General features: G+C 38.3%; 1 protein-coding gene and 1 long non-coding RNA gene across 7 annotated transcripts; one reads left to right on the top strand and one right to left on the bottom strand.

Annotated features, from left to right (window-relative positions):
- Positions 1-5,355: 5,355 nt before the first annotated feature.
- On the bottom strand, positions 5,356-11,067 carry LOC114565440 (uncharacterized). Of its 6 annotated transcripts, XR_003693914.1 has the most exons (8): positions 10,980-11,067; positions 9,971-10,044; positions 9,863-9,879; positions 9,471-9,758; positions 9,140-9,251; positions 8,946-9,036; positions 6,306-6,441; positions 5,356-6,213 (listed from the first exon to the last, which is right to left on the bottom strand). It is a non-coding gene; the product is annotated as an uncharacterized LOC114565440 (long non-coding RNA). The 6 variants fall into 6 exon arrangements; XR_003693911.1 differs by having other exon boundaries at positions 9,471-9,879; XR_003693913.1 differs by having other exon boundaries at positions 9,471-9,879; positions 10,559-11,055.
- Positions 11,068-11,309: 242 nt separating this feature from the next.
- Positions 11,310-16,500, top strand: armc6 (armadillo repeat containing 6). The gene is made up of 8 exons (XM_028593487.1): positions 11,310-11,867; positions 12,153-12,292; positions 13,116-13,201; positions 13,283-13,853; positions 14,892-15,037; positions 15,122-15,253; positions 15,394-15,531; positions 15,640-16,500. The coding sequence occupies exons 2-8, from the start codon at positions 12,172-12,174 to the stop codon at positions 15,850-15,852; spliced, it is 1,407 nt and encodes a 468-aa protein (XP_028449288.1). The 5' UTR covers positions 11,310-11,867; positions 12,153-12,171; the 3' UTR covers positions 15,853-16,500.
- Positions 16,501-20,278: the final 3,778 nt, after the last annotated feature.

The following is a 20,278-nucleotide window of genomic DNA, read 5'->3' as shown; positions in this document are numbered from 1 at the left end:
GCATCATGCCACTGACCACCAAGGGCCAAAGCAGGACGACACTATCAGGGGCCCCGGGCTCCTCGGGTTGACCCATGACTGTACCAGCAAGTACAAAGATCCCCTCCAACACTTCTTCTTCTCTCTCTCTCACCACACAAACACACACACACACACACACACACACACACACACACACACACACACACACACACACACACACACACACACACACACACACACACCATATAACAATGAGAACCTATACAATTTGAAGGCATCACACATTTCCCCAAAGACACTCACCAGCATCCCAATTGCCTCCTAACATTCAATGAAGACCTAAACCAGCAACCTCAGGTCAGGACTCAAAATCACTTTATTGCCAGTATGAGCACAATGGATTTGCATATAGGCTACCAAAATATAAACATATGACAATAAAAAAAAAAAAACTTGCAACATGTAGGCTAGAACAAAATCAATTTACACAGTGGGCAAACAGTTTCAACAGCACGTAGCACTAGTACATAAGTGAAATAGCTACTGTGCAAGGCAGCCACAAACCAAGACTGGTTTACCAATTGTGGACAGGTGGCAAACCAATGGCCCCCAGGGCCCTAGACCCCCAGGGGGCCCTCAAAAGTCCCAGGTTTACTTTGTTATTTTTGGTAATCTGAATAACTGCAGTTTCTTTTATACAAATTGCACCACCAAAGTAAAAGATAATGTGTGTCCTTTATTATTCTATAATCTTATAGAGGGTCCTTGTGTTTAAATCTAGCTTTAAAATGAAATTATTTCAGTTTATATTGTGCTTCCATAGCACATGTTCCTTGAAAAAGTTGTGTTTAATCAAATTGCCGTCAATAACTGACACACAGTAAACCTAAGGCCATGTGCTGAGTGCACTATACTAAATGGAAACCTTGAGGCGACAGAGTGTTTACAATGAGTGTGAGGTGGGGAGTTAATAAATGTTTGCCCCTGAGCCCCTAATAGCTCAGTCAGGCCATGTTGGGATGTCTAGTAACTACACAACATGCATTCACATTATATAAACATGTAATGTGGTGCATGTTTCTCCCTATAAAGTCTGGCAACTCCAGCATCATATTATCCCCCAAACTCAAACTCTGGTCTAACACCAGCAACCTCAGCTTCATGTTTCTCAAAAGGAACCTGCATCAGCATCACCTTTGGATCCTTATCCCAACCTCAGCACCACATACATAATTACCTCATGTCTCTTAAGGACCTACGCTAGCATTGCATATGACTCCCTGACCCCACATAAAAATCCAAACCATCAACCCCAACACGCAGTATTTACGTCCTACTTTATCATAGTAATTTAAAGGATGGTTGCATTATTAACCAGTTCAACCAGGCTTGCAGTTACAGTCAGATCCATACATGCAAGTCCAGAGCATACATGGCAGGATAACTATGTCAGAAGTGGCAGAATCGTCTCCATAAAGGATCCAGCTGGCTGCCTCTTTCATGGCATCCCTTTAAAGCATCCCTGCAACTGAACAAATCCTCATCCACAAACACCCATAGAAATGCACATACATGTACACACACGTGCGTTTGTAATACTGTGATCTAAGTGAGAAGTAGACTGAAGTGGGTAGGGGGCTGCTGTTCTCTAACAGGTGGGGGGTTGGGGAGGGGGGTTGGGGGGTTGAGTGATTTGTCAGCGTTTTTTGTTGCTGTTCTTTAAATGACAAAAAAAAAGCTCTCTCTAGATGCTGCTGTGTCATCAGGTCTGATTGTTTCTGTCCTCTCATCCTACCATTTCATCTCCTGAGGCTACAGATTCTCACGTACAAATGCAATCAAATCTGTACTGAAGGGGCCATCTTCTCATAATCACCGCCCTAAAAAAAAATGAAACAACACTCAATATGTTGAATAAAAAGAGAATATGTCAGTCACTGACTTAAGTTCACAAAGACAGTAAATGGATGCACCAAATTGCATGGCAATCCATCCAACAGTTGTCTAGACATTTCACAAAACTGTCAAATCAGTGTTGGTGCAAGAGGAATCAGGGAGTCAGGGAATCACCAAAGTCATCAGGATATCTCCTCTGGGGAACAGAAATCTCACTGCCAAAATGTGTGCCAATCTGTGTTGTGTAGACCACCTGCTGGTGGCATTAGATAAAAAGCCATTAGGGTCTACAAAATAGTATGGCGATCCATCCAATGGCCGTCAAGACATTTCACTCAAAAACAAAAAAGGCAATCTTGTGGTGGCCTTAGAGGACAAGTCAGGGGATCACCAAAGTTATTGTGATTCATCCTCTGGGGACCATGAATGTTTGTACAAAGTCTGTGCCAATGTCCAATAACTATTTCCCCACTAGGATATGATTCATGGCTTTATAGAAAACAGAAAATGTATTGTTGAGAAATATTTACAGAAATAATAGGCAAACAGCTAAGCATCATACTTTTTTTTTTGAGAGCTCCCTTCATGGTGTCTGGTCAGATTTTTTCAGGGGGTATATGGGAGATGAATGGGGAGACTTAAACTCACAACCTCAGTATTTCGAAAATCCAGGCTACAGCCATGGATGTATAATTAGAACTGAATACAGCGTTCAATAATATAATAATTTATAATCATAAATGGTGATTAAATGATTTAACCGTAGACTTTCCAAATGTCATCGGACCGAATGGATCAAATTCTGATGGTTAAAACAAGTCATTTTGCGGTGTTTGTGACGCTCAAAAAACTTTATCCACTCATTTACAAACGTCTCTTTCACTATGTAAGTCTGTAGGAAAATAGTTTTTGGGCCAGAGGGCATCACATGACGGACCGGGAGTTTTAATTCTAATGTTTGGCCATTATGTTCGATTTGCTTCAAAGCCCAGTGCACTTCTAAGGGGCCTGCTATAAGGCACTTCAAATATTAGTAAATTAGAGGTTAATGTGTCTTTTAATATATTTAAAGAGGTGGAAAACAATACAGAAACACCTAGAAATATAATACAGTGAAACATCCCTACACTACAGTACCACCTAGAGCATCTTAAACTATAAGATAAGGTCATAGTCTTAGTAGTTTTTTTACTGAGGCTTTGTGATGTTGTATTGCATATTGTCAGTTGGTCTTTTTTCTTTGTCCACCCCATCTATTTATAAATAGTTTGTGTACTCATTGTTAATAACTTTACATAACAATGATGATGCGATGATTTTTATTATTTTATTTTTTTAATAAATTGCTATAGGAAATCAAATCAAATCAATTCAGGTAGGAATGGCTGTAAGAGTTGATGATTTGACTACAATGTGACAGGACAGAGTCAGTCAGCAGGTCCTGGCCAGGTGAAGGGATCAGCTGTGAAATCAAACATCCAGCCTATCTCCTCTTTCCGCGTGGAGTAATGGCCGCCAGTTGCAACATGACAGCTTCAACTTAATCCTCATTAAGTACTGTAACAATGCAGGAAGTGGCTGCTGCAGTCACGATTAGACGGGCTCACTATTTGGCAGGAAATGGCTCTTTTCAGCTGCGTCCAAGACACTAGAGCGTCCCAAAACTTTTCACTTCTCACTTCTCACTAACCCTCCTCCTCCTGGTAAAGATGGTTTCCAGGCAGCAGCGTACACGAAGACATAAGAGAGACGAGAAGAAATATCATAACTTGATGATGTTATTATTGTTGAAAACATGGATTTTTAAATGATAAAAATCGGAGATCTCCATTAAATACAGATGGGCTGCAGAACCTCATGCTCAAACTTGAAAAATATTGACGATTAGGCTATGTGTTAAGTTAATAATTCTGACGTGAGTTTACTTTTTATATTACAGCAATTATATTGTCAAAATCGGTGGGTATTTTCAGTTGATAAAGTAATTCATGTTTTTGGAACCTGGCCATCTAATTAACAGCTAAAAAAATAGAAGACTCCTACATATTAGGGCAACATAAAAGACTAGGCTACTCAGATTTGGCAAACTAGCACTGTAGACTAATCTTGATTGATTTTTTTGTAGGCTATAGATCACTTTGCCTCCATAAATGCCAATAATATACAACTAAAACAGTTTTTCTCAATGTGTGGACAGTTTTATTAGTGATGCAAGCATCTTTAGATTTTGGATTTGGATGTAGACAGGAAAATATATCACCCTGTTTGTAACATAATGTACTTTGGTGATGGGTTATATTGTATTGTATTTGTATTGTATATATATATATATATATATATATATATATATATATATATTATATGAGTGTTTGAGAATAGAATATATTGTTATAGACACCAAACCATCCCCCTTTTCACCATGTGCTGCTTTTCTCTGTACGTCTTTCACTCACATGGAATGTGAACTGACATTTTTAAAACTTTAAGAAATCTCTAGACAGTTCGATGCCAGTGGTTATGATCTGAAACATAGGCCTGTTGGTGACCTTTTTCTAAACAGGTGACCTGATCCTCGTCTTCCTCACAGCCCCGATGGCCTTTGCGTTGGACACAAACACAATGTCCTTCACAGTTTACTCAAGTTATTCCTCAGAAGTCAGGCTCCTTATTTGAGGGCAACAATCACTCTCAGAGTGCTTTCAGTGACACATTTCTGTTATTAAATTGGTTTTATATTTGAGTACTTTGCATATGAAATGAAACAGTGACAATTAATATAAGACTTATCACCCTGCTGGTTTTATTGAATAGTAGCCTAACTACACGGTGTATGTTGTATAATATAATTGTGACCAATTCATGGATGTTAAGCTTAATCCTTGACACAGCGGTCGCGGGTTCAATTCTGACCTGTGGCCCTTTGTTGCATGTTGTTCCCCCTCTCTCTCCCTTTTAATGTCTAAAGCTGTACTATCTAATAAAGGCCTAAAATGCCACTACAAAAATTAATAAAAAATTGCACTCTTTCCAAATAGGATATTTGTCTAATGTTGACTTTACACATTAAATAAATTTGATTGAATTCTATCAATATAAAACTCCTAAATTTGGCCTTATAGGACCAGGACTATGTTTGCAAGTTGTAGTTCTTATAGGTTATGTACATTCTAAGATAATAGAGCAACTTTGACATACATTCATGCAGACTTCACATTGGCAACTTAAACAACTATCAAAAGTCTGCTTACAGGTTTTCATAATGTACAAAATAAATGGAAATGTCAAAAACACAACACAGCCTGCAAAATGGTTGGCATAAAGTGTACTGTGTGTGTCTTGTACTTAGTGGGCTAAAACATGAAAAACCCCTGTTGTGGTTCTTTCAGTCAGCACTTAGATTTTAGTCATTGTTAGAGAATAATCAATGCATTCTACTTTTGTATTTTTATTCATAAAAAGTCATAGATGTGTAGAAGTTGAACACAGTTAAAATGACAATGGAGAAAACACAAATAAAAAAGTCCTCTTTATAACATACTGTTAAATGCTAATAAATGGTATCCATAACGTAGGTTTTATTGCAGTAATTACTTTGCAAAATACCAAACTCAGCAGTTTATTTTGAAACTATCAGCGCACAAATCTGTAAAATGAATGTCTTCATAGAAAAAAGTAAAAATACATCATTCCTACATTAGTGTAACGGAATCGACAGTCCTACCAGTTATTTGATAATAAATCAAACGGTAATCAGCAAACAACAACAACTGCGTCTGGTATAGTGAAAAGTAACATTAAATATATAAGGTATTTAAATACAGATTTATACCGCCATCATCTGGAAGACATGAGTAAAACAGACAATGAGAAGAAAAAAAACATGATTCCAAAAAGATCAAAAAAAAATATGTTTCATCATAAAACACATATATCATACACCTAATTATTACTGGTTTCTTGACTCCACACAAAATGTGCACAGCATATAAACATACACCACCCCAGTGAGAGTGAAAGGGCAAAAATCCAAAGGTCAGGCAGCAAGTCAACTGAATTGCAGTGTCCAAAAAGTATCCAAATACTTTTTTGATGCATCAAAGTCTCAAAACACATTTAAAGTACACTTTCAATACCTTCAAAACATTAATACATGCTTAAATGCCTTAATATTAAATAGTCAACTGGTTCCAGGGTCTAGTAAATCTAATATAATCTTAAATTGTCTTTAATCTCATGAACGCTCATATTTGTTCCTCTTCAGTGAATAAACTTGGCCAGGCTGGTAGCAGGGCCATTCTGAGGCGGAAACTGCGCAGGGGAGAGGCCGTCTGTCCTCTGGGACACAACACATGACACTTTCTTTTAAAAATCCAGGCAGGGTGGATTGACTCAGTGTTTATAGGTTTAATGACTGACGTTGTACTTACACGGATGAGGTGGTGTTCAGGGAGGCTGCAGGCTGCGATGTGGTCCTGCAGGAGCTGCTGGGAAAAGTTCTGGTGCATCGGAGCTGCCTCGTGGGCCCTCCCGCCATGGCGTTTCTACAAGCCTTGTTCAGATCGGCTGGGAAAAGATTATTGTGAATACTGATGACCACAGCGGCAGCTTTATGTGAAACGACGTTGGATCCTAACGTCAGATCCACCTTTGAGTGTGTTTAGACTTATCAAGTTATTGTAGAGTGATTAAGCCGTGTCCACTTTTAATCTAGTTGTGGCTTCATTACTCTGTGGTGTATTGATGCTATGACTGAATGAGAAAAACGGGTATCTCTGCCTCCTCTGCAAGGGATCTCTCCATGTATGATTGCTGAACATTGGTGCAAAGGTCAGCGGAATGAAAGCTCTTCTGACCGAATTGTACAAACATACAAGCGAGCAAGCTCAGCAACTGCTACCAGATGCAGCTGGTTAGCTCCTGTTAACAAGAGCAACAACAATTTCAAAGTACTTCTGAAATCAATTGCTGCTGTTAGGGCTGTGCAATTAATCGAAATTTAATCATGATTATGATTTTGGTTCCCAATGATCACAAAAACAGAATAATCGCGAAAAACTATTATTTAGCTCATTAGGTTTTGCAAGTAAACTCTTATTTTCTCGTGTTCTGAATGAAAAAATTAAGTTTAAATAGGAAAAGTATTAAGGCAAAGTTCACAGTTGTAGGTTGTTTTTTTTTTACTGTTGATTCATTTAACTTTTTCTTTTTTTAAGTTCAATAATTGCAACATCTTTCCAGAAGTCAACCAGTAATTGTGTTAAATGATGGTGATTTCAATATTGACCAAAATAATCGTGATTATATTTTTTTTCCATAATCGAGCAGCCCTAGCTGCTGTAAATAAACACAGACACTAATAAACCTCTTTAGCTTTTATTTGTGTTGTCTTGAGCAACCACAAAGAAAGGCTGTCTTGTCTTTTTTGGTTTTTACAGAGGCGTGTGCCTTTGTCTGAGAAGAGATTTCCTCAGACAAATGTGATTCAAAATGTGGCAGAAGTAACTCAACCAGCTAACGTTAGCCGCTGCCTTTAGCACTGGCTCTTCACTTTGATGCTGAGTAATAAACACAATTCCGGCAAGCTAGTTAACCAGTTAGGTAAGTAGCGTGTGCAGCTTTGTTAGGCTAAATAAACAAAAGGAGAGGTTAGTGTCTGTGTTTATTTACAGCAGCAGCCCAATAGTTGATTCAGAATGACTTTGGCATTGTTGTTGCTCTAGCTAACAGGTGCTAACTGGCTAACTCTGGTAGCAGTTGTTGAGCTTATGGTGCGTTCTTTTTGTCCACCGAAGTCGATTTACGAGTCGTTTTCTGGAGTTACGAACCGAAAGTTGCAAAAAGAACGCCACCGAGGTCGTAAATACGACTTGTCAAGTCGCCTGAACTAAGAGGACCCCAAGTTCACTTTCAAAGATGGCTACGTCGTGCATCACACGTAGTAAACATTGTGGTTTTCTACAATTTTAAACACTTTTGTCTTTGTTGTAACCAAATGAAGAAGTGGTACACATAGCACTGTATACTGCTATCTATAGGCATGTCGCTACAGTCTTATTATGAGTTAAATACCGCCTGATTAGTTATTTTGTAGCTTGTGCAGCTGAAATTGGCTAGAGACGCGCAGTTGCTATATGACAACAACGGCTTTAAGCCGAGCCTTGAGCTGAAAGCAGAGCAGTAGCCTAACGTTAACGTTAATCAAAACGTAATTTTCATGTATCAAATTGTGAAATATATTTGAGTAATATGTCAATAACTGGGTGAATAGAATCCTAAATGTTACTAAAAATGTTACAAAAATCCATGTATTGTGTGACAAAAAGTACGCAAAAACCCGCGGTTATTCGTTTTTCGACATGGATGCTACATCACACTCAAGCTACTAGTCGCGATTACAAGACAAAAAGAACGCACCATTACTACCTTAAGAGGCAGGGAGCATGTGATTGGCTGAAAGGTAAAAAGGTGCTGACAGCACCACGGTCAAGAGTGATATTGAGAATTAAAAATTTAATTTTGAAATAAAAACAAACTTTTGAAAAAGGCATTTGGAAATAATAATTTCTATCATTAAATAACAACAAACTCTAAAAAAATATTATTATGAAAATAATAAATGATGAAATAGATGATGTTAATAATGAATATGACATGAATAATTTCTTAAATAATTTCCCAAATTATTGTTTCATTTAATACTTATTTAACAAATTATTTTATATTGAACACTTTGGGACTCTATACCTGAGATCTGATGTGAATACTGATCATAACGAGATGATGAATCATAATGTTTTTGATGACCCCCTTGACATTTGCCAACATCACACCAAAATGTCCACTGGTACACAAAAATCCAAATTTAATGGGCCGACTGCATGGAAATTCACTGAGCAGATTCTTGAAGGCATTCCATTTTGGGACACTCTACAAGTTCTCCTTTTGCGCCTCCATCAGGCCAAATATTTATTATCTTTTATTACATCCTTTAACAGGAAAACATTTCCTGTAACACAAAATTAACATAAAAGCAGACTGTGAATGATGACAGTGTGTGGCCGCTGTACCTTTAAGGAGTGCAGAGGATCAGAGCTGCACAGACACGTCTGGGATCTTGCTGGCCAGCTGCAAGGCAGGAACCACCATATTGCTACTTACCTGAGAAAAATATGCAACCAAACAAGTAGTCAAGATCACATCTGCAGTCCTAAGATACTGGTGCTACAGTGTGGGGTCTAATGAAGAGGATATGTAGACTCACCCTGTGGTTGCCCAGGACAAAAAAGATGTGACCCAGCAGGACTAGCGAGCAGGCAGTCAGCCTGTTTAGATCCTCAGCATTAGACATCTTCAGGGTCTCCCTTAGAAATATCCTGTTGATGCAAGTTTACATTGTTAAGCTCTAAAAATCTAAGGTGTTCTTAGTTGGCCTTGTTGCAACATCCCTGGAAGAAAGACAGGAGCCCTCGGATGTTAAACGCTGCAGCTCGTAGACAACGAGAGCTGAAGAAAGTCAAAGTTATACTATTTTTTTTAAATTCAGCAAAAAGCATAGAACAAACTTACATGATGTTATCATGAGGTATAGTTACCTGACAGGAAAGTTGTGATCAGGATTAATCCTCTTTAGAAGACTGTAAAACGAGATTTACAAAAATTCAAAAATAAAATTTTCTTAAAGAAAAAAACATAAATATAGAATGTACGGCTGGACAATTAATCTAAAAATGTATTGACATTGAAATTCTGAAGCGGTTATCGACGTATTTTTCCCATGAGGATCATTTTGATAATTTATTCCACAAATAATATGTAAAGTGCCTTTAATTAACAGAGAATGATTCACACTTATCATTCCTTTACTTAGTAAAAACAGAGCTCTGCAGGAAAAGAAAAGAACACACTTAATGTGAGGTCATGAGCATTAAACCACACAACAATGTACAATCTCTCGATGTGTTCAACATAAATCTAATTGGTTTACCTTGTGCTGCCTTGTTGCTGAGAAAGAGAAAAGCATGCCACACATAATGAAACATTCTTCAAATCAACTGAACAAATATGAATATGTTTATAATACATATCTTCTTACTGCCAGCTGAAAAAGCAGTCTGCAGAAATCTGGATGACCTTCCGCAGCACTGGTTTAGCAGAGTCCACCAAGTTCTTGAAAATAGAAGCCAATAGGTGAAATAAGACAGATCAAAACAACCAAGCAATATCTGAAACAGAAATTACATTATTTTACTCATTTAATTTACTGCATAATTATGAATTTTAACATGCACTGGATGAAGAGATGCCTGCACCTACAGGTTGACAGCAGAACTCTGATAGAATGCTGCTTCAAACTTCACATCTTCAAATTGGGAGATCGGATATAAATCAGGAAGGGATTTAATTGTCCCATTGACAGATAAATTAGTGCCAAGTCAAATCTCTTTATTAAACATGTATATGATTTTGAGGAGCCACACCTTGTGTTAGTTTCTGTGTTATTTCATTATACGCAAAAAAGGATAGGCCTACTTCTTATATTGACAATAAGAAAGCCAAAGATGAGTGTCAGCATCACACTGGGCATGGGTTTTGACAGTGAGCTGGTGCAATTGATAGAAAAGCATCACACATTGGTGGACATGTTTCGCATCATAAACTATATATCAGTAGTTCATTGTACCACAGCCTGGCGTCAGACACTCTGGCTGCTGCGCACCGCTTTCTCCAGGTGAGTTCTGGGCCAGCTCGCTGTCCTTTGTGTGTCGTCGATACAGCACCGAGCGTAGCTGGACGTGTGTCCCGGGCTTTGACCCTAGGAGGCGGCTTGTACTGAAACACTGCCTGCACACAGTGGACACACAGACGGATCTTCGGCGGACTCGACGTACGGAAATGTTCTGCAAAGCCCAGCAGTGCTACGCACATAGGCTACGCACCGCACCAGGGCTCCGGGGTCTCTACTCGCTGCCATATTCAGCGGAAGACAAAACAACGACAAAATATACCAAATTTACTTTGGACCAACGTCTGCCGAATTTGTCCCTACAGTTGGTCTCTCACGTTGTCAATGTCTAGCCATAGGCTGTAAAAAGGGTTTTTACCTCAATCCGTTCTCCCCACGCTTTTGCATAGTGGTAGCGCCAAGCTAGCAAGAGGAATAACAACTTCTGGTCTTTATCTTCAAAATAAAAGCACACGATTAACAGTAAGACAAACTTAATACACGTTTTTGAGTAATTCAAGTTATTGCAGTTATTGCAATACATTGCCTCGAAATAGGTATTTCACGATATATATCAGTTAGGCATGGGCGTTTACCAAGATAATGTTATAAATGACAAAAATGTCACCTTTATTTTGAAGGGATAGTCAAAATAAAACTTAAATCATCCGTTTGTGTCATAGACTGGTTTGTGTCCCATTCATCCATGGTCCCCTTATATAACAGATAATCACGTCGAGCTTCCCTCTTCTTGATATTAAACAGTCTAGCTAACGTTACTCCATTTGTAATGTTTTTCACTTGTCGTGACCCCGGTGATAAACTAACGGTTATCCTAAATCGTTGTCTTCAGGAGAAACGGAATTACTGGAACTAATGTTTTGCAGTCTGAGTCCTAACCGAGAATATGTATGAGTGGGACCTTTTGCGGAATTTACTATTCACTTAAAGTTTTCCGTCCAATTCACGCCCCGCTCTCGTTGCTGAGCTTATATATATGTCAATGTTGCTGAGCTGTTGTTGAGTGGCTGAGAGCTGAAGTAGCGTGCACAACGACTACGGAAAGTGCGTAATCATTGAGCGGCGGTCGGTTCATTTAACCCTATGCAACTTGTCTGTCACTGGGCGGTGGCGGCGGTGGTAATATGTGTTATATTAGCTAACAACAGTGTAACATTTAAGTAATCTGATTTATTTTTTGTATGACGATATTTTTTTTAAAGTGGAAGAACGTCGTGATATCGCGAGAATCCAGCTGCCGTGCAAGGTAATGAAAGCATGAACGTTACATTACAACCAGACAGTTAAAGAAATTATTAGATTACAACCTATTCAAAGATTCTCTATAACTAGCTAGGTTCCCGTCTCTGCCCTATTATACATTAATTATTACAACAGCTTTTTGTAACGGTAGCTTTGTCAATTCCATCAGCTGTTGTCTCCAACAAGCGTAGAAACGCATATATTAGCTAACTAGCTAGCTAGCTATCTTGGATAAGACTGAATTAACGCATTTTCTGACATTATTGGGTATTCCACTTATTTTTCACAGTGGAGATTAACTGGCGAAAATGGCGAAGCGGAGGATCACACAGGAAACCTTTGATGCTGTTGTCAGGGAAAACATGGAGGAGTTTGAGATGGGTCCTGATGAGGCTCTGAAGGAGGCTGTGGAGCAGTTTGAGTCTCAAGGTAACGTAGCTAGAAAGCACAAGGACTGGTAGTTGATTAATGTACAGTTTTGTTGTTCATTGTTGATATACAGTAAGTTGTATATTGACTCTATGAATGAGGCCAAGCCTGTTATGATATATAAACGTCAGAATGACACAGGTGAAACACATCAAATGCAAAATATCACTATGTCTATCTTTGCACTTCAAAAGCAGTCAAATCATTGATGACCGATGCTTCAGTTAAACCTAAGAGAATTATTTATCATGGTAGAGGAATGGTTTCTTGTGACACATCTCACTGGAGCCATGAGGCCTCATGATCATTATCCATATTGGAATAATGCTCAGGAAATATGTAGCCATTTCATTTTGGCAATGTTATCATTTTTCATTTTCCTTGTATTCTAAAATGACAATAGCTGTCTCATGAACACTTGGATCAATTAAAACCCTCTCAGTGGCCTTATAGACTGCCATAAATACATCTCTGTACCTTTATGGGTAGTTTAAGAAAATAATGCATTAAATAATAACTTTCCTTTATTCCCTTAATTAAATGGAGGCTTCTGTCTTGCAGCCTAACACAAAGTTAGGCTGCAGTGTAACTGAAACTCTTTTAAAGATCCTCCTCAGTTATTTGATATTCTTACATCCTACATTTTTGGCATCCCCCTACAAAATTTCCAGCTTTGAATAAGAGAACACACACCTGCCCTGCTGCCTCCGAACTTAGTTCTGCATGCTTACTGAATCATGCTTATTTTTTATCTTTTCTGTTTTTGTACTTGCTATTTTGTCGTGTGTCAAAGCATTAACCCTAATCTTATGTGTGGATGCAGGTGTGGACCTCAGCTATATAGTAAAAGCTGTAGCAGCTGTATCATCTGATGACAAACAAGAAGAGCAATCACACAAGGTCTTACAGGTAAGTCCTGCTGTTGCGAAAAGGGATCGCTGACTGCAAAAGTGTCAACATCTCTTCATCATCTTTTTTTTTCTCTGGCAGGCTTTGGATTCCCTCCGCATTGGAAAAGACTCTGCCAGTGTTAAGGAAGTGACGGCAGACATAAAACGCTTCACTGAGCATTGCTCACTTGAATTCGCCCAGAGGTACCTGGCTGCCCAAAAAGACGCCTACCCCGTCATCCTCTCTTACTGCCAAAAGAGTGTGGAGGAGCAGGAAGCTGTGTTAACCGCCCTGGCCGCTCTGGCTGCGCTGACCAATGGACAGCCAGACTTGTTGGATGCAGAGGGCCAGCAGTTCCTTTTGAATGTCCTTAAGAAGTACGAGGCAGATTCCTCTGTGTTGCGTGTAGCCATTTGCACTGTGCGTCACTGCTGTTTGAAACATGAACAAAACAGGCAGGATTTGGTAAAAGGTGGCGTCCTGCCTCTGCTGACCGGTGCCACCGCACAACACAGTGGATGCGCTGAGCTGGTCAAGGAGGCCTCTGCTGCTCTCAGGATCATGACCTTTGACGATGATATCCGAGTTCCGTTTGGGCAAGCTCATGAACACGCCAAGATGATTGTTCTTCAACACAATGGACTGAAGGTTTTGATTGAGTCTGCAAAAGGTAAGGCCAGTTGATGGTTAGTTTATGTAGGTGTTTAGCATAATAGCTTCAACTACTTTATTTTTTTTCATATAATATTATATATATATATATATATATATATATATATATATATATATATATATGTATGTATGTATGTATGTATGTATATATATATATATATATATATATATATATATATATATATATGTATATATATATATATATATATATATATATATATATATATATATATATATATATATATATATATATATATATATATATATATATATATATATATATATATATATATATATATATATATATATATATATATATATATATATATATATATATATGTATGTATGTATGTATATATATATATATATATATATATATATATATATATATATATATATATATATATGTATATATATATATGTGTATATATATATATATGTATATATATATATTTATATATATATATATATATATATATATATATACATATATATATATATATATATATATATATGTATATATATATATGTATATGTATATATGTATATGTATATGTATATATGTATATGTATATATATATATATATATATATATATATATATATATATATATATATATATATATATATATATATATATATATATATATATATATAAATATATGTATGTGTGTGTGTGTATGTACAGTACAGGCCAAAAGTTTGGACACACCTTCTTATTCAATGTGTTTCTTTATTTTCATGACCACTTACATTGTAGATTCTCACTGAAGGTATCAAAACTATGAATGAACACATATGGAATTATGTACTTAACAAAAAAGTGTGAAATAACTGAAAACATGTCTTATATTTTAGATTCTTCAAAGTAGCCACCCTTTGCTTTTTTTGATAACTGCAAACCCTTGGTGTTCTCTTAATGAGCTCATGAAAATAAAAAGGAAACGCATTGAATGAGAAGGTGTGTCCAAACTTAACAAAAATACACTGTGTGTGTATTATATAATTTGGTTATCTCCTGTGCTCCTCCCTCCCAGCTCACCTCGGTAATACTTCTGTTCTGAGAGAGCTGTGTGCGACTTTGTCCAATTTGGCCGTAAGGAATGAGTTCTGTCAAGACATCTGTGATCTGGGAGGACTGAAACTCATCATGACGCTGCTTGCGGAGAGCTATGAGACACCAGTAGGCTACTAAAAACAAAGGATTGTGATACAAACTGATTCCACTTCTGTGTTCCGCTCACTGAAACAGGGTTTCTCCTTATAGGAGTTGGTTCGGCAGGTCCTTAGTGCAATACGAGCCATAGCAGGAAATGATGACGTGAAAGATGCAGTTGTTAATGCTGGTGGGGTCGAGCTCATTGTCATTGCCATGAACAAACACATGAGCATCTCTGCTGTGAGTTAAATGTTAATTGACTATGGATAGGTTTGATCTAGCATTTAGTATACATCATTTTTTGTTGAATGAAATTTTATTTGAGTTCTAAATAAATAATGCAAATATCCTTTTAACATTATGTTGCCGTTCTTCTGTAGGTGTGTGAGCAGGGCTGTGCATGCCTCTCTGTCCTTGCTTTGCGTAAACCAAACAACTGCAAAGTCATCATGGAAAATGGAGGTGCCTTGGCTGCTCTGCAGGCTATGAAGACGCATACTGATAAGGTCAATGTGCAGGTAATATGAGGTCATTAATAATAATTAATATGCTTACTTAGATAAACAAGGCCTGGGACAGTCTGTAAAATCTCAATGTCCCTGTTTTCTTTTTTTTTTTCTAAACAGAAACAGGCATGTATGCTGTTGAGAAATCTGGTTTCACATATGAGTAACTTAAGCCAACCAATCCTGGAGATGGGAGCAGAGGCCCTGATAACCCAGGCCCTGCAGACCCATGAAGACTGTGGAGATGTGGGTAAAGCAGCCCTCAGAGATCTGGGATGCCACGTGGAGCTCCGAGAGCTGTGGACCGGCAAAAAGGGCAGCCTTACCTACTGAAAGTAGAGGAGAGCATCGCTGTACACCCTTACCATAAGTTTGCCTGAAAAGCAATTTAAGGCAAGATGAAATGTTAACTTGGTATACATAGCCAAGAGTTTAAGCAGATGGGCCTACCCAACTAGACATATTTGTTTAAAGTAGTTGATGTAGAAAAGGCTTGTGAGTAAGTCACCAGTCCCACACAACGCTTTTGAGAGAGTGAATGTTTTCCAGTCCTTTTTCTGTTTTTGACACGTAGCCTACAAAGACATGTAGCCTACCAATAGGCCATTGTAGTCCTGTAGTACATGTTTTGTTTGCTATTAAATATTTTTTTTTTTTACAAATTTTCTGATTTGCAATTTATTTATGTTAATAAGATGTCAATATGTGTGTTTTGTGGTATGGGTAAATATAAATAAATCTATTTGCTGTCATGCAAATAGTTTAACTGCATAGTTGTGCAGATTTCTTTACCGTGTTGGCAGAGCCAAATTTTTGTATTGAATGCCGTTCACTTTTACTAGATCTAAACTGTTTCCTTTTAATGCATTATTGCAATGTAAAACTGAAATATGTTATAGACCTACCACATTATTTACAGTGTATATTTTGCATGATTATGATGAACACAAATTTTTGGTGCTTCACCTATATGTGGCTATGTGCAGATGTCAATGATCAAATTAATTAAAATAGTTTTACAATCTATGGTAGGTCTCCACACTGTATCTGGTAAGACTGAGTACTTCACGGACAAGTAAAACCTGGAAAAAAAAAATAGGAGAAACCTGCTCGTTGCTAAGAGTGTCTCTGGCTCACGCCCCCTCTAACTGACCTATCCGAACACGCTCCTCCCGTGGATGTATGGGCCCCTCCTCGTTCGAACTTCATTTCCCAGAATGCCACTAAGCTCGTCCTTGTCAAACCTCAACTGTGGTCAGTCAGGTCGCTGACGGTTGTAGTAACGGCAGAAATAACACAGCATGGACGCTACCAGTCACTTATAAAGTCACTGCAGAGCTAATGGATATGAGAAATGTGTTGAAGACAGTGCCTTCATTACCAGGAGACTTTTTATAAAGACACAAGCGCACTATTAATATTTCCACAACGCTGTCGACGAGAGTAACATTAACGTTAACGTAGCAGTAAGCTAACAGCTGGCTAACATTACTTAACCTGCTATTTGGCTAACTTGGAAAAAGATTTCTGAAGAACCTGCTAGCGACCCGAAACAACGCATTAAGTGAGGGATAGCAAAGCATCAGAAATCGACCTGCTGGTGTCAAATTTGTAAGGTAAGAAATGTTGTGTTTGTAACTACTGACAGCTAACTGGCTGCTGGATAGGGTGGCTGTGTTTAGTGGACAAGTTTCGACAGGACTGGCGAGTGCACCAGCCGGGGAAACATGAAAAGCATGGTGATTTTTTTAATGAATGAATATCTAATTCTAGACCAATACTTAGGATTTGTAACCACACCCTTTTTGAATGTATGCAGTGTTGGTGTTGGCACCAATCATTTTAAACCATAATACATTTCAAGGTGCCACATGGGATGACAAATGCTGTTAGAAAACTATTGCCTAACGTAACAAAGAGGTAATAATGCCAGGAAGTAGACAAAATAACACCTCCTAATATTATGCAGTCCCCTACAGAAACACCACAAACCCAGGATTCCTTCAAAAATACCAAATGTGATGATTAGCTACCTTTCTCTGTGCTATGTCATATATACCTGTATGTTATGTTGTGTGTGTTAACTGCTGTCTTTTATTATCTGCTGGCTGTAAAATGAATTCTCCCCCCACACACACACACACACACACACACACACAGACAGGGATCATAAAGTTAACTTAACTTATCAGTGTAAAGAGGACATATTTGGGTTTTGAGCGGTCACTTAACAAACCATATGAAGGTGTCACCCTTAGCTCTGGCAAAACTGCAAACACTATTTTCCCACATTTGGTAAACCTAACACTGATACATTGATATTTTACTGATGCCCACTCAACTGAAAGGACTGGTTGTTCTCAGACGTTTCTAGCAACAACTTGATCTCACACTGAGTTTAAGACTATTAATCCACAGGGAAAGCTCCACTTCTCCATTGCTTTGTATATAGCATGGGTGTTGTGTATTGGATCATAGATGAATAAGTAGGGCTGGGCAATATATCAATATTTATATCGACATCGATATAATATGAGACTAGATATCGTCTTAAATTTTGGATATCGTGATATAAAGTGTTATCTTTTCCTGGTTTTAAAGGCTGCATTACGGTAGAGTGATGTCATTTTCTGACCTTACCAGGCTTACTAGCTGTTTTATTATTTGCCTTTACCCACTTATGTCATTATATCCACATTATTTGTGATTATTTATCAAAACTCTCATTGTCTTAATATTTTGTGAAAGCACCAATAGTCAACCCTACAATGTTGCCACAATATCGGCATTGATGTATTTGGTCAAAAAAAAGGTGATGTTTGATTATCTCCATATTGCCCAGCTCTAATGACAAGTGGGAAAAAGTTCTGCAGCCAAGCCTGCGGCACACCAATCAGGCATAGCTAGCAGTCAGGAACAAGGACCTGTAAAATGATATGCATGGAGCTGGGGGCTGCTGGGAGGGGTGAGGGACAGGCCCTGAGTAAGGACAGTGGGTGAGGTGAAAGGGGAGGTATTACCTTATGCCTGTGCTCATTTGAGGATCTGGCTTGGAGCCCTGTTTTGGAATTCCCCCCACCCCATAACAAAATATTGTCTCTAGAGCAGAAACTGCAATTCTGACAACAGCAAATTTACTGGAAACAAATGAAAACCCTAAATAACATAAAAAAACATTCCTGTCACTAAAAAGTAAAGGATGTAGAAAGTAGAAATCAATCTCCATTTTTGCTGTTGTGTAGAATATATGTATGTTACAAAGTGATTTATTAAATCATTCCCAAAAGTGGGGTCTGGGTACCCTGAGGGGTCCTTTAGGGGGTTCCAGGGTGTCCCCAGCAATTTATTTTCACTATAATTCCAGCCATTAGTAACACAATGACAGAATGTATGACTATGTTGGTCATGGGTTTCATACACTTTCTGTGATAAAACATCTAAAAGCAAAAATCCAATCATATAGGCATATATCTGGGACAAAATCTTATCAATTGTTGGTCCTTGGTCTAATTTGTGTAAGTTAAGGGGTCGTTGACGTGAAAAGGTCTGGGAACCACTGGCCTAATCCATCAATATAGCAGTCAAATAGTGATTGCAGCCCTACAAAAATACCCACACGCAAACTTTAAACCCATTCTACTGCACTTCAGGTTTACATATTTGACAACTTTTGAATTGTGACTGTGATATAAAGTGAAGTTTGTTTGAGCAATGCTTGAATGCCCCACTTGTGCGGTATGTAACCATGGACCTGTGAGCCTGTGGGGGTCGAGGGTCGCATGGACTGGTGAGTTGTCCAGTAAAATGATTAGCTCATTGAAAAACATGCAGCCGTCTTCGAGATTGCCCCAGATAGTGTTCTTCCTTAGAAGTTCATCTCATGCAAGTCTTTATGGATTACATAGCCAACAGTGTCCTGGTTGTACAAATATGTGCTAAGACTGGTCTGTTAACAAGGAAGTGGCTTCAATTGTATTCTTGTTTGTTGGGTTTTCAAGTTTTGCTCAGACAGACACCTTTCACCTACAGTACAGTACAAGTCCTCAACTCTGTCCTTCAAGAGATATTTTGGGTGTACCTTACTTTGGTTCTACTTTGCTTAGTGTCTTTATATAGCCGTAAGGTGTGTCAGTTGGTTAAAGTTAACTGGATTATTCTCCAGGGAAGTATTCACTCGAGGGGGAGTGTTGTTTACAGTTTCTTGTTTAAAGATAACCCTTATCTGTTTGTTTTTCACATGCTGACATGACACTTTTTTACTCTTCAGGGGGAGTGCAAAGAAAGTACTAAACTAGACTACATTTCTGTTGCCTACAGGTTTACACAGGGCCAGACTTGGATACTTTGCTCCTCATTGCCACATGATGAAGCCAATGTAGCTATACGCCTGCACTGGCAGGCATTTGTACTGTAGACAGTGTTGGCGTGACTTGCTCGTCACTTGTTTAGGGTCCAAAATTAGCAGCATTTACCAGCCAAATGCTGGGGAAATGCTGGTAGATTTGCTTCACTCACCAGCCCAAAAACAATGGTGATCTATTGAGTGGCTGGTAAAATTTGAACATTCACTAGCTATTTGGCTGGTGGACAAAAAAAAAGTTAATCTTGGACCCTGCACTCGATCCCCACACAGAAGCTTAGCCACCAAAATATCTTGTCAGTTGTTTTATATTTAGGCTAACCAAAAACCTTTGTTTCTCTCTCTGTCCTCTCCCTCTCCCCTCTTGCTCTCAGTGCCTGGTGTTGACCCCCCCAGTGG

Source organism: Perca flavescens, chromosome 12 (assembly GCF_004354835.1).
Source record: "Perca flavescens isolate YP-PL-M2 chromosome 12, PFLA_1.0, whole genome shotgun sequence".
Lineage (NCBI taxonomy): Eukaryota > Metazoa > Chordata > Actinopteri > Perciformes > Percidae > Perca > Perca flavescens.
This window is presented reverse-complemented; position numbering and strand designations above follow the sequence as displayed.